This window comes from Barbatula barbatula (assembly GCF_947034865.1).
Source record: "Barbatula barbatula genome assembly, chromosome: 19".
Taxonomy (NCBI): domain Eukaryota; kingdom Metazoa; phylum Chordata; class Actinopteri; order Cypriniformes; family Nemacheilidae; genus Barbatula; species Barbatula barbatula.
In genome coordinates this window covers 20,781,490-20,795,474 of record NC_136782.1, presented here as the reverse complement: position 1 = coordinate 20,795,474, position 13,985 = coordinate 20,781,490, and the positions used below count along the sequence as shown (strand labels likewise).

The window sequence follows — 13,985 nt, the reverse complement described above, 5'->3', positions numbered from 1 at the left end:
TCTTTTCATTCATGGATTTTGTTGTTCTGGCAGACTGGTGTATAATTGTCAGTTATTGTACTGTTTGTATTTATATTCGAATCTATATTGCCACTGGCACCCAAGAATGAGATGTGTGTACCAACCTTCGTGAGACGAGATATTTGGCCAACAGATGTATAATGTAAAACATCATTATACATAAAGGGGATTGTTTTTGCTTTATCATTGATGGCCAGCAATAGTGAACATTGGCATTAAAACACGGTCACACACAAACTTGTATACACAGCAGATATTTAAATTGGGGAAATTGTTGCTTTAATACAGTTATTAATGTAACTTAATATTAAAACAACATACACAGAACCTGCGCAGAACACACAAGATTGCGAATTGACACATCAGTCATGAATCATGACGTTATAAATAATCGACAATATAATATTTTTTGCAGTTTTGTTTATCTCGACATTCAGAACTTAAAACGAATAAAGCATCACCTATGAACCCTCTTGTGATTTGCAAATTTGAGCAATGACTGAATGTGTGAGTTATATTGACTCACACACGTTTTAATATACCTGAAATTATGAAATGTAAATTTCTATTTGTTATTTCTCTTTACTTACCTAATCTCCTTAACCCGCTCCTTAAAATAGTAGGACAAAACGTTTTGATCAGAAACCACAGAAAGCTGCTTTAAATAAAGTAAATAAATAAAAAATCTTGTTCCAGAAGGCATGGGAAAAGAATATATGAGAATAACTGATGATTATTTTGATATATTCATGTTATTATCATGTATTGTATATTTTTACTATTATCAAGACTCAAGGATCAGAATACTTTTCAGAAGATGTTTTGGGTTTAAGTTGACCCAAAATAAATATCTCCAATTGCAGTTTAATGTTGATTTCCCCAAAAGTGCAGCTCTGTGTCACTAGACATTTATTATTTGTCTAAGAATCATTTTCAGCCAATATTTTATCAACCAATCACATTTTAAGACGATTTGAGAAAAACAGATCTAGACGGGACATCTGTGTAAAAACAAGCGTTATTTTGGATCCGCCATTGCACATTCTTATAATAGTATTACTATAGTTTCTAAAGTTACAAGCCAACTAATCTGCCATCCCTCCATCCATCCATCCTTCAAGTGAAGAAGCCTATTCCAGCTGACTCAGGACAAGGCAGAGAACCCTGGACCCTTAATCCCTCTTACTTCATCAGTTTTAAGTGATATACGTTTAAATGGGTCTTAATTATGCTAACAGCACCATGTCAACTACCTCTATCTCCAATTCCCTTTAATAGCCAGTCACTTAATACAGTGTCACTTAACTGACTGTGGAAGCTCTTAAAGGCCGTGGATGCACTAGTGAGGATTACATTTCAATCACAAAGACATACTAAGTTATTCATCAGCGTTGCAGCGAATCGCAATTGTGTCAAAAGTAGACTTCAATCGTTTCAAAGTGCCTTGAGTGATTCTAATAGGGTTAATTTATTTAGGATCAATTTCATGAGGAGTGGAGCAACTTTTGTGAACGAGTTTGTTAAACGTGTTAAAGACTAAATGGGTTTTGACGATTTAGTCTGATTTCCTTGAAGGGATGGTTTATCCCGAACAAAAAGACATGTTTCCTTCCAAAGCGGTGTGATATCAGATGTTTCTGTTCTGGCACAAAAGAAGATATTTTCAAGAATGTCGGTAACCAAACCACGTTAAACTCCATTGACTTCCATTGTTTGATCACAAAACCACTGAAACCTTCCTCGAAATATCTCCTAGAAGAACGAGTCATATACAGGTTTGAATGACATGATGGTGAATAAATGATGACAGAATTTGGAGGTGAACTGTCCTTTTAAGACCATTCAAGCAGCTTAGTTGGTACGCTCTTAAAAATAAAGCTGCTTCACAGCGATGCCATAGAAGAACCATTTAGTCTTAGACTCTTTAAAGAACCATCTCTGTCTTACCAATTTTCACCACAAAGAACCTTTTGTGAAACAGATCGGGTGTTATCGGTTCTTTATGGAACCATTTAGACAAAAAACGTTTCGTCTTTGGCAACGTGAAGCGCCTGCATTCCCAGGGAATGCATTTATCCACTGATATGTAAATAAATGGCAATGCTCTCTAAGAAGCTTTGAATAAAAGTGCCTGCCAAAATGTGTCAATATGTTGTTGAGCTCCTTAACAAAAAACATAATTCACTGTTAGCATTGCGCTCTCCGTCTCTGAGAGACAAACACTGCGCCCTGTACATTACCCCAAAGAAGTCTGCTTGACCTCGATCACCAGTCCACCTCTTGTGAATGGCAAATGAAAACCTCCGTAACACAAGCAGGTCTAGGAAAGATAACACTGGTCTGGAGACCCAAACAGAAACAACAGCGTCATGTTATCACCCTCTCATATCACAACAGCTGTGAGCGACCTACCGAGGGAGAGCCTAACTTATTCATCACCTGCCATCCGAGTTCAACATTATGGACACGTGTTATATCAGGACAAACTCACATTTGTGCTTCATAAGTACGTCATGCATCTGCTCAGGAATAAAAATTAAGAATTGTGTGAATGTTCACCAGTTGATAATCACCATATGCAATGTTTCGTGTATTATAAAAGAAAAGATCAAGGTTTTATTTTAAAGATTTTGAGACTTTTAAAGGAGTAGTTCACTTCAAAATTGACCCTGTTTACTTTTTTAACCAGTTTTGAAGTAAACTACTCCTTAAAGATATTCTGTGGTGGTACTTTAGTTGTTAAGTGTTCAATATCCTGGAACGGATCAAACTCACAAAACAAATAAATACCAAATAGAAAATACATAAAAGAAAGCTACATCTAAAAGTTTGACACAAAATGATTAGACAAAATTCTTGAATCATACAATTATGCATATGTGGTTTTAATATGTGAATGTCTGTACATGATTTCACGCCGTTTTACATCCCTGCTGGGTCTCCTTTGAAATCCAAGCCGTGAACAGTGTAAACACACATCACAGTTTTACTGCACGGATGACAACGAGATCTTCGGCAGATGTGACCTCTCTGGAGTTACTATAAGGTCAGTTTGATTTCGTGCTTTGTCTCATATAACGGAAAACTTGCCCGGAAAAACCCGCTTCGGGACAAACTATGTAAACAGCCTTTCTCACGATGGGATCAGCGACGTCAAACGGTGGTGACCCGACGGACTGTCTTCACGTCCTTACTGTGCAGGTTTGATTCCCCTTGTGTATGATTCTGAGAGGTGCGCTGTAGATGACAACATCGGGAACTTGTCAAAAACAAGCCAAACCTCCACAGGATATAAGTGAATCTAATGTAAACGTGTTTAGGAAAAGAATCCAGAAGAAAACCAGCAATGTGTCAAAATGTATAACGAGCATCTGTATATACTCCACAGACGTTGTACCGCCGTCAAACGGTGTCCTTGTTTGTGTCCCAATACAACAATACACCAAATTCATTTTTCAATAAAATGCATTTGTTTTATAATAGAATGGGTTTGCTTGTCGCTATTCATTACATACAATAACCAAATGTCCCTTTTATTCAAATGAAATGTTTCATTACAGTTTTTAATCTATGTTCAATACTCTATTTTCTGGGTAATATAATTTCATCCCTCACTTCTGTAAAGACTATACTTTGACATGTTGCACCGCGTGGTCTTAGGGTCTCACATTGGTCTTTTTCAGTATGTTATGTGTCTGTGTTCTGTTTTATCTTGAAGGTTATATTATGATGTCATGTCGTATTTTGTTTAGCCCCGTCCTAGTGTTTCCAGGCGCTCCTAGTTTTCCCTCATTATTTTCGGCGTTTACAGTAAACCCCGGTGGTTGTCATTGTTTTTGCTGGTTATTGTTTCCATGGATTCGTGGTCATGTCTTGGATTATGTTTTGGATGTAACGTACAAAAGATGAGACTGGAACTAAATGCAGGTCAAATTTAATGAATCCATGCGAAACGTAATACAAGACGTGATCGTGAATCCACGGAACTGAACGCTACAAAACGATGACAACAACTGGGGTATAAACACAAAATAATGAGGGAAAACGAGGAACACCTGGAAACACTAGGACGGGGTTAAACAAAATACGACATGACATCATAATATTACAGAACACAGACACGTTAAACACAGTACTACATCTGCCTTGTCAAACTTACATTAATAATGAATCTCTGCTACGGGAAAAGTGTTTACAGAGAAGATTTGATTATTATTCACCATAATATAAAGAAATAGCCGACTGTAAGCATTTTACCCAAAGTGGCAGAAGACTTCGGAGTGAGGTGTCAGAGTTTTGAATAATGCAGAGGTCTCTCTGTCTGTCTCTGTTTTCTTACCCGTGGAGGGCTCGTGATGTTTGTCACGCTGTCATCTCTGTTCGAAAGGTCGCTGTGTCCTGAACCTGTGGAAATGAGATGTATGAAGGCAGTTTAGAGACAAATGCAAGTCTTAAACATAAGACGCTGTACATACTGCTATTTGTGTTGTTTCAGCTTTTTTTAAAGATCCTTTCATAACATTAAACTGAATGACAGCCGTAATGATGGAATACAATTTTCTATGTCAGATAATAAATAATGATAGTAACCAAATTACCAGTACCTCCTGTTTTGCAATGACGATTCTTTGAAATGACTGTATGATGATCATTTCACATATTGTTCAAGTGATTCCGAGCTATTATTTGGTGTTTTCACCTGTTACGTCTTCAGCGTGGTATCCTTGGTTAATCTTGCCTCTGGTTTCCACAGCAACCGATGTTCCCATCCCATTCAAGTTGACGGTCCATAGAGAGGAGGAGCTGGACAAACACACTCCATTACAACCGCGTGGTTTGTTAATGAAAAAAGCATAATGTTTGCGTCTTTGCTTCGGGTGTTTTTGGTTGTCCTGTGTTGCAGTAGGATTTTTAGGGACTAAAGGATAAAATAACCTACAAGACTTCTGCCCAGATTTTCAGTCTGGACTTGTTGGAGAAGGTCTGTGCCAGTCTGCGGTTTTGATCCTTTAGTGTGTTTTTGTTATCTGAAACTTTCAAAAAGTCTGCAAGTGTATGATGTATAGTTCAGATTTTAAAAGTCTTGTAGTGTAGGTATGTTTCCAAGGAAGAAATGTCCTACCTGAATGTATTTTTAAAGGTGGTTTCTATAATAGAAGAGAGAACAACGGTGTCAGTAAAACGCTTATCAAGTAACACACTGACATTATAAACGCAGATTAAAATGACAATGCTCTGACTTTTGGTCTCAGCACATTTAACTGAATATATATATACTTTTTGTTTTTAATGAAACATTACACATAAAATGAAATACCATTAACATCGTTCATGTATTAAATACTGTGCAATTCTTAAAAACATTTATTGACATCATGGATTTCGCTAAATGAAACCACAGCTGTTAAATGTAAAGCATGCACTGTTCAGTATCTCAAATCAAAGATCATTTCTTAAATCAAAAAGTACACAAAGGACCGCTGCTTGCTGAGCAAACATTGTTAAATAACCCTGAAAGATGGTCTTTGGTAGGAATTGAGTCTTCTGTACCACAAAAAGTCCAGGGAACCAGGAACAAGAGGTCCCAAAAGCTTTATTGTGCAGTATATGTTATTCGTTTGAATGTGATAAACCATGATGTTCATAAAGGCTTTGAAACTTTGACTTTGTTTTTTTGTGAACAATGGAACATCCACAAACTGAAATTCAATACCAAATATCTTGACAAATATGAGAAATGGCCGCTTGTCAAAGTGCAAAGCAGGTGGCCATCTTTATTTCCAAGCATTTGTTATGGATCAAAGTGTTAAAGTGGCATACATTTGTTCAGTTGCACAGAACGAGAAAACATCTCACATATTTGACCATTACCAAGTAACTTTATTGAGAATTCTAATGCATTTGCTTACTTGTAAGTTTTCGTTTGCAGTATAGGGTCAGGACGAGAGCGACCAGCAGAACGACCGTACACAATACCACCGTTACTGCAATCACAACCATGTAGTTCTGTGTCGATTGCACTGCAAAACACATTCATACATTTATGGTCATGTGACTTACAAGTACACATTTGTTTTACTAAACAAAATGCACGATCCCCATAGGGGTTGTTTGTTAAAGAGTGACTCTTACCTACAGTCAGTTTGACGCTGCTGGTTTGATGTGCAAGAGCAGCAGACACAGACACCCGACATTCGACTGTGGTGCTCATTTCCGCTTTTATACGAAGTACACTGAAGGAGTTAAACAGGCCGTCGGGGTCCCGAAGATCACTGGTGTTAAAGTCACTTCTGTCCACAGTGCTGTTGCTCATGGCCCAGAATATTGTAGGGCTTGGATACCAGCCCATTGCCTGGCAATGAAACATCACAAGTGTCCCCTCTTGAGCCGACATGTCACCCTCCACAATGCTGACATTTCCTTTTTCTGTTATTACAAAGACAAGAAATGATCATTTTGACCGACATTACAAGTTTGAAAGGGATTTTAACTATGATTGTTGTGCAAATCTATTAGCACATAAAAAAGTGCTCGAATTGAACCATGTCCCCACCAAAATATTTTATTTATTTGGGGGGGTGGCTTAAATGATCTTAAAAAAAGTAGTTTTTATTAGACAATTTTGTTAAACAACTTTATCTTATCTGTACAAATTTCAGTTTTGTCACCATTTTATTCAGAAACACATGCATCATGGGAACCCTCTCATGTTTTTTTCCTAATGTTTAATTAGGGGGTCCCGGATCCCCCCCTTTAAATATAGCATTAATACATTAATGTTTTATTAGAATAGGAAACTAAATAGGATCTGATCCTTGATATTACAAATACTTGAATACTTGTTTCTTTAAAACAATTTGAACCAAAGTCAGGTTTGATGTTATATGGCATTTGGGATACTAATCCAGAGAGCATCATCTTCCAACGAAGACCGCTGTGTCTTTTCTCCACTACAGTGTATTGGACAGGGCATTCCCTCCTTTTTAAATGAATGATTGTTTATTGCTGTTATGGCAATGAGATAGCACATGCTTGACAGCCAAATTGTCTTTTTAAACCAAAGGGCACATTATGGGCTTTAAATTTACCCCTGAGAGAAAGAGACACAATGCAAGTACGGAGGATCATTACAGAGAGATGAAGAGTTATTAGTTGAAACTGTTGCTTTGTCTTATTTAACCATGACCGCAGCACTTGTAAAGGCGTTTTTGTATGCGAGCTAAGTGTTTATCATAAACTGTAGTACCTCATGCACCTCCGAGTCTATATTTACACAGAAGAATCCATATTTATGTTATGCAAAACAAAACAATGCTAGGAACATGACAAAAGCTTTAAACTTTAGGTTTTCATGGGCTACATCACCGCATTGAAATATATATGTATTGAAAACGCAACAAAATATGTTTTTACATTGGAACTTGATGTCATTCAAAACTACACAAATGATACAAATATCATTCAAAGCGCAGGCAGAGAACATTACGGTGTAAGAAACAACATTTAATCCGGGAGAAATATGGATGGCCGCCTCTAATGAAAAGCTTTGTGAGCAATCCCGTGTCCTATCAACTGACATTCCTGATTTACATCCTTAAGCCTGCAGCACAGCTCATCTGTAGAGGAAGAGCGGATGAGAGGGGGACCGCCTCTCAACTCACAACCTATTCGTATTAACACATATAATATTCATTTTAATAGCAGTTTATTTAGTGGATGAGAAAAGGCATTTGGAAAATACTTTTGTCTTGATAAAGAACACTTATTGGGTTTGCTTGTGTTTATTCCTGCCCATGTAAGTGGATGGGAGTCTTTTGTAACGGGATGAGAGGGACGAATTTGCAGTGCCCAGGAGATTTGTGGCCGACCTCCAACTGTACGTCTACCCCAATGTGCCACAAATCACAGCAAGAGATGCTGACTGCTGAAAACGCCAAGATGACCAATTCATTCAAAAGCGCCCACACATCCAGTGGAAATGCCTCTATTAACCAAACAGAGATCTTGTATTTATTTAACAGAATGAAGTGAGACGGATAAGAAAAGTCAAACAAAGCAAGTCTTATTTGCTTTTGAAGCTAAATGTAAAGCAATGTGTAGGAGGCTCAAAATCATTTTGATAATAATGAAATATTCAATCTATAATAAATGCAAATCTAATGTTATATACATATTTATAATGTGTTAGCGACTCTGATAGCTTATTTAAAGGACTATAAGAGTCACAAACCGGTTCTACACCGATAAGAAGCACTTTCATTAGAATGACCAGATCAGGTGAACGCTGATGGACTGTGAATCACAGATTATAGTCTCTGCTCTCGGTCTTTGTTTGCCACCCTGCGCAGTGGGTTAGCAGTTGGTATTTAGAACAGCCCCCAATCGATTCCCATCCCAGGGGCTCTCGCACCGGCATTGACAATGTCATTCTCTCCGTCAAAACTGCCAGAGCAGCAGTCTTTACTCGGAGCAGAGACGCAGTGAAAACAACCTCGGTCAATGGCTGCACCTAAATCAGCTCTTTTATATAAAGCCTGACTGCTTCTTTGCTTACATATCGCATATTTGTGAATTAAGTGTATGAATCTTATTTTATTATCATTACGCAAAAGATGTTTTATTCTTACTTTGTTTTATGGATAAAAAAGAAATTCTGTGCAGGTTGATGTGACTCGTTTTTAGAAAAGATCCCATGAATCACATGAAACAAACTAGTTTACTGTTCGATGTGAAACGCTAAACAGGTTTTCAAATGAAATGATCATATTTATTACAGCTTTTCAGCCAATGGACTCTATTCATCGTCATTTAATTGCGTTCAGATAAATGTCAATGGAGTTTTCCTAAACGTTTTATGCACATTCCAAGAGAAAAACAAAACAGAATTTGCACCGTCTGTCAAACTTCGTTATTCTGTTGTACATTTCAACACAACAAAACTGCAGAAACGTAACTGTCCTATGACGATCTCATTCGTACATCTTAATTTTACTTTCGTATTCATCCTCTACAACATGCGTTCCCAAACTTTTCCCAAAAATAATTGTGCCAGGGACTCAAAACCCCCAATATCCTAATAAACTTTTTTTACTTAACTATTGATTAAATACGCTATTCCTATCAAATAAAAAGATCTCTGGAAATCATCCCACCCACGTGGCCTTGCGATTCCCCCGGGGTTCCCGACCTCTACTTTGGGAACCCCTGCTCTACAACATTAGAAAAATGTGACCTTTCCTGTCCAAGCATGCAACTCAAATCCTAGTCCAGGCTCTCGTCCTGTCCAGACTGGACTATTGCAATGCGCTACTGGCTGGACCTCCGGCCTACACAACCAAACCTCTACAGATGATCCAGAATGCAGCGGCAAGAGTGGTCTTCAATGAACCGAAGACAGCACACGTCACTCCTCTCTTCATGAAGTTAAATTGGCTCCCTATAGTCGCTATTAGCCCACAAGACCACCACTGGTTCTGCACCAACATATCTTCACTCGCTAATACAGACTTATGTACCCGCCAGATCCCACGCTGCAAACAAACAACGTCTCAACATCCCAAATAGGTGACGTTCCACATCTGGATCGGTTCCACATTTGTACATTCTGTAGCTATCTTTAAGAATCTCTTCCATCACCACCTGACCGATTAGTTTAGACCAATGACTAAATGTAAATGAAATGTGCGGGTTAGGGTAGGGGTTGGGCGGTGGGGCTACAGTATTGCTTTTTCTAGGTAATCGTACGTTTTCGTGTGATTCACAACATACAATTCAAACGAATATGCAATAGTTACGAAAATATTTGATCCTCCTTATATTTGAAGTAGTGACATCATCAAAAATAGATGTGGTTTAAAAGACAATGTGTACATTACTAATTTTATTTTAAGTACATTTTATATAAACTGTCACTACATGTGAAAATACACATTCTCATGGCCAAAAGAGGTTACGATACCAATATTACCACAATATACTGAATTTGCTGAACAGCCACCGTGCAATTCTTATGCAGCGCTGCAAAAATTATTATAAAAGATTCATTACTGGCATCATTACTTTATTTATTTAATTAATTTGCCCAACAAAAAGTCCCGCTCTACTTTTTTTTTTACAAATTTCTGCATCTGTTTCACACGATACGGAAAAGACGACGATCACAACTTCCGTTTCATGGTGACTTTAAATAAATAAATAATGCTCATAATAAATATTCAAAGTGATTTCATTCATGGTTTTTCCTTTCTTTCTACTATCTATATAATTATTATGGCACGGTGCGTCGGGCCCAAGCTGTGAAATGTCGTCCTAATGGTGTATTGTGCTTCTGCAAAAATGATGCATTTGGCAAAATAATTGATGACAAATATCATTGAACTTGTTTAACTCGGACAAATACCTTGCACAAACAGGGCCGAAGAGGGTCTGCTGGTTTTCGTAGGCAGGAACTCACATCGGACCTCCTGCGCTGTAGGTTTAAATGGGGCATTCATCAGGATTAACTCCCACACTGAGAGAGCTGACGTGGAGTGATTTAACGTAGACACAATCTCATCACTGCCCAGAGGACCATGCTGTACTGAGATGGTGAGAATTGTTCTTCCATCCAACAGCCACGTCATGACATCCCAGGATTCATTAGTGCTGCAGTTAAAGTGTACGGCACTATCCCGCAACACAGTCACCATCATGGGCTCCAGCTGGATAAAAGAGGCTACAGCTGAGAAGAAGAGAGATATCATTGGTATTATATTCTTGTTTATAAATGACCACAGTGTTCTATTATAAATGATTATGTATTACATTGAGTTTTATTCATATTTGGGCTGTCAAATGATTATTCACGATTAATTGCATCCAGAATAAGTTTGTGTTTATATAATACTGTATATGGCTCTGTACTGTGCGTATTCGTTTCTTTTATATTTCTGCATTGCAAATCATTTACTTGTATAGATGTAGAAGTGTAATAGACTTGTCTTTCATTACATGCAAATGGCTTGTTCTGAATGGACTTATTAAATAAAATGAGTCCGTTCGTAATAATAGCAGTGTGGAATTCAACCGGAGAATCATTCATTCTGTGAAAAACATGTGTCCTTTAGTAAGGAAGAAGGAAAGAAAATGTTGTTGTGCCTACCAGGTATTATGGATTCGTTCCATACATCACAATCGATTCGAGTACATCCCAATATTGGAAGAAACTATGCCGAAAAGGAAATACCCCTCAAATGGGGATTTCTACACCACAATGAACCCAAAGACACGAGTACGCGAGCAACATCTTAGTTATAGATGAAAAGGACTGAGGTAATGGAGTGGCTGGCTCAATTCTCCATCATCAACCCCATTGAAAACTTGGGGACACGATATATATATTGAGTTTTTGAAACAAAACCCAAACATTCACAAGAACTGTGCAGTGTTTTCAACCCAGGCTAATATACTTGTGATGCAACACAGAAGCTCAGCCAATATCAAAAACAATAGTTATGCAATAAAATTCTGTCATTTGAAGGTTTAAGTGTTTGAAGAGTAAAATGTTCATAAAAACATATTAACGTTCCCTTTCTTTGCTTTCTGTTAACAAATAATGCAGACTTGTTAATGCTTTGATGTGAAACTGAATTTATAGTGTTTTAAATATCATTTTAAAAAATGGAAAGTAAAACCATTTAGAAATATTAGCTTTTTATGCGCTTTTATTGAACACAATTATTTTTAACACAACTGTATATAGGAAATATTTACATGTATTTATATTAACCAATCATTTGAATTAAATGTAGGCCTAATGGTTCATAACAGTTTACATTTTCTATTTCTCTTAAATATATGCATGTATAAATATGTTTTTATAATCACAAATTGAATATCCAGAGTACACAGACATACAACCGCAGGAAAAAATAAGAGCACAGTTTCAAAGCGCCATTTTTTCTGAATTTACTATATTTATTTATTTATTTCTCCTAAATTTCTAATAAAAATATAGCATTTCAGAAAATAACAGTAAAAATGCAGAAAGTTCATATTCACATTAAAGCAATGCAACAGTCTATTTTCACATGTTTTTATTTATTTTTAATGTGATAACCTGGACTTTTATCAGTTTTCATGTGTCTTGTTATGCTGTTGACTTTTTGTCACTCCTGAGGTGATTAAATTCAAAATATGAAGAGGTCTCTTAATTCTCTCCACGGCTTTATGTAAACACAAACTTTTATTCTGGTTTCGATTAATCGCGATTACTCATTTAAAAGCCTGTTGAAAAGAATGAATCGTTCTATATACGTATAACTATATCAAAGCATTGACCATATCAGGTCATTTGGTATTTTGGTGATATGACATGGTTAGAATAACGTCCAAACTATGACGTGTATACATATGAACATGTTAAAGGAGGATAATATTATTATGGTATGGTATGTGTATCCCAAACCAACATGATGAGGACTTTTAATATGATTTTAACATTAACATAATTCCTACTTTGGTCAATGTACATAAATGATGGGTTTTAATCCTATAGCTCATTTTGTTGAGAGCACAATCATGTCGCCGTGTAAACACACAAACCTTTCACTTGGATGACACGCTCACCTTGAATCGTACAAAGAAGCAAGTTTAGCTGAAGGTTGTGGCCATGCATATTGTCCGAAAAACAGTCAAGCCATTGTTCTACTCTGCGAGGACACTGCAAAGATAACATTTGAAATAATCACTAAATATTTTTTCACACAAATCATAGACCATTACAATATAAACCGAGCTAGTGTGACAGTGCAGTCACCAATGTCATGAATTGAATAGCCCTCAGTTTAAGTATATTGTGCCTAAAATGGGATAAGTTATGTAATATAACCCATTTTGCATTCATTCCAATTTTGCATGTGTCACATTGTCATGTTTTGCTCAGAAAGATGATAATTATAATAATACAATAAATCTCTTTTTTCTGGCTCCAGCCACAATGACCTTGCAAGTGGGTTTAGGGAATGGATGGATAAAGAGATATTTTCTTTTGCGTTTGCAACTACTATTCACAAATATTGTTTCACAGAAAATTGCAAACAGAAGGAGATGTTAGGCAGCGACTTGCTAGTCTTCTGTTAAAATAGTAGAATAGGCTTGAAACATTATAATGAGACAATTACATTGAATGAAGTTTGTTTTGATTAAAAATCGAACCCAGATACTCTCTTATGCCCAAAATACGACTCACGTACTTATGCAACTAGTTGCCAGTTACTTACCGTAGATGTATATTTATCTGTTTTATTGGCAACAGTATTAATCAAAGATGCTTTGCTGTGTTTTTCTATAAAGATAAGGACTTGTTAATGGTTCATGATCATTAATCTTTGAACAAACCTGTTGCAAAATGTAAATCTACAGTAAGTTACTGGCAAACTGCAGCCAGTAATAATGTCATTTCTATTGAAATTCTTCAGTGTTCTTACTGAGATGTTTGGCTTCTATTCAACTATTATTGCTACATGTACAAAACACACCACACATCACAAAAGTGAGATCATTTTGAATGAGAATAAATGTTTTTAAGTTTCTTTAAGTCCTACCAGGAGATGTAAAGGTTCATGTTTTTAAAGTTCTAGTAAGCTTGTAAGTCATTTCTAATATTCTGTGCAAAAACATTCATCCTCCAATGCATATTTCTTAGATGTGCTATATTCTTACCTTAACTGTTCAAGGATGAGACGGACAGTATTCCAGAGACTTTAGGTCGGGAAGGGAGCATGCTTCCCAATGTTAAGCCATTCTTGGGAAGCTATGGGATGTGGCCAAAACTGGCAAGTAAATATTACTAAAAGCGAATCTGTTTTTAGCCTTGAGCTGAAAACGACAAATACTCACCGGCTGGCCATTACTCATTCCTGGGAGAACAATGCGTTATAACAGTTTCTATTATGGGTTGAACAAGCCCCCTATTGTTGAATTGA

At 36.8% G+C, this 13,985-nt stretch overlaps 1 protein-coding gene across 2 annotated transcripts; it reads right to left on the bottom strand.

Annotated features, from left to right (window-relative positions):
* Positions 1 to 2,879: 2,879 nt before the first annotated feature.
* igsf5b (immunoglobulin superfamily, member 5b) lies at positions 2,880 to 13,863 on the bottom strand. 2 transcript variants are annotated; one of them, XM_079480977.1, is made up of 9 exons: positions 13,723 to 13,863; positions 12,628 to 12,721; positions 10,421 to 10,741; positions 6,154 to 6,447; positions 5,931 to 6,041; positions 5,144 to 5,168; positions 4,721 to 4,824; positions 4,361 to 4,425; positions 2,880 to 3,258 (listed from the first exon to the last, which is right to left on the bottom strand). In XM_079480977.1, exons 2-9 carry the CDS (start codon positions 12,674 to 12,676, stop codon positions 3,175 to 3,177), a joined length of 1,053 nt encoding a protein of 350 aa, XP_079337103.1. In that variant the 5' UTR covers positions 12,677 to 12,721; positions 13,723 to 13,863; the 3' UTR covers positions 2,880 to 3,174. The 2 variants fall into 2 exon arrangements, with proteins under 2 accessions (XP_079337103.1, XP_079337104.1); XM_079480978.1 differs by having other exon boundaries at positions 3,133 to 3,258; positions 4,279 to 4,425.
* Positions 13,864 to 13,985: the final 122 nt, after the last annotated feature.

Excerpts from the sequence above, each read along its gene's own strand:
- igsf5b (XM_079480977.1), bottom strand. The coding sequence starts at position 12,676 with ATGCATGGCCACAACCTTCAGCTAAACTTGCTTCTTTGTACGATTCAA. Across the intron at positions 10,742-12,627 it reads GCTTCTTTGTACGATTCAAG|CTGTAGCCTCTTTTATCCAG; the intron begins GTGAGCGTGTCA and ends TCTTCTTCTCAG. Across the intron at positions 6,042-6,153 it reads CAGCGTCAAACTGACTGTAG|TGCAATCGACACAGAACTAC; the intron begins GTAAGAGTCACT and ends TGTGTTTTGCAG.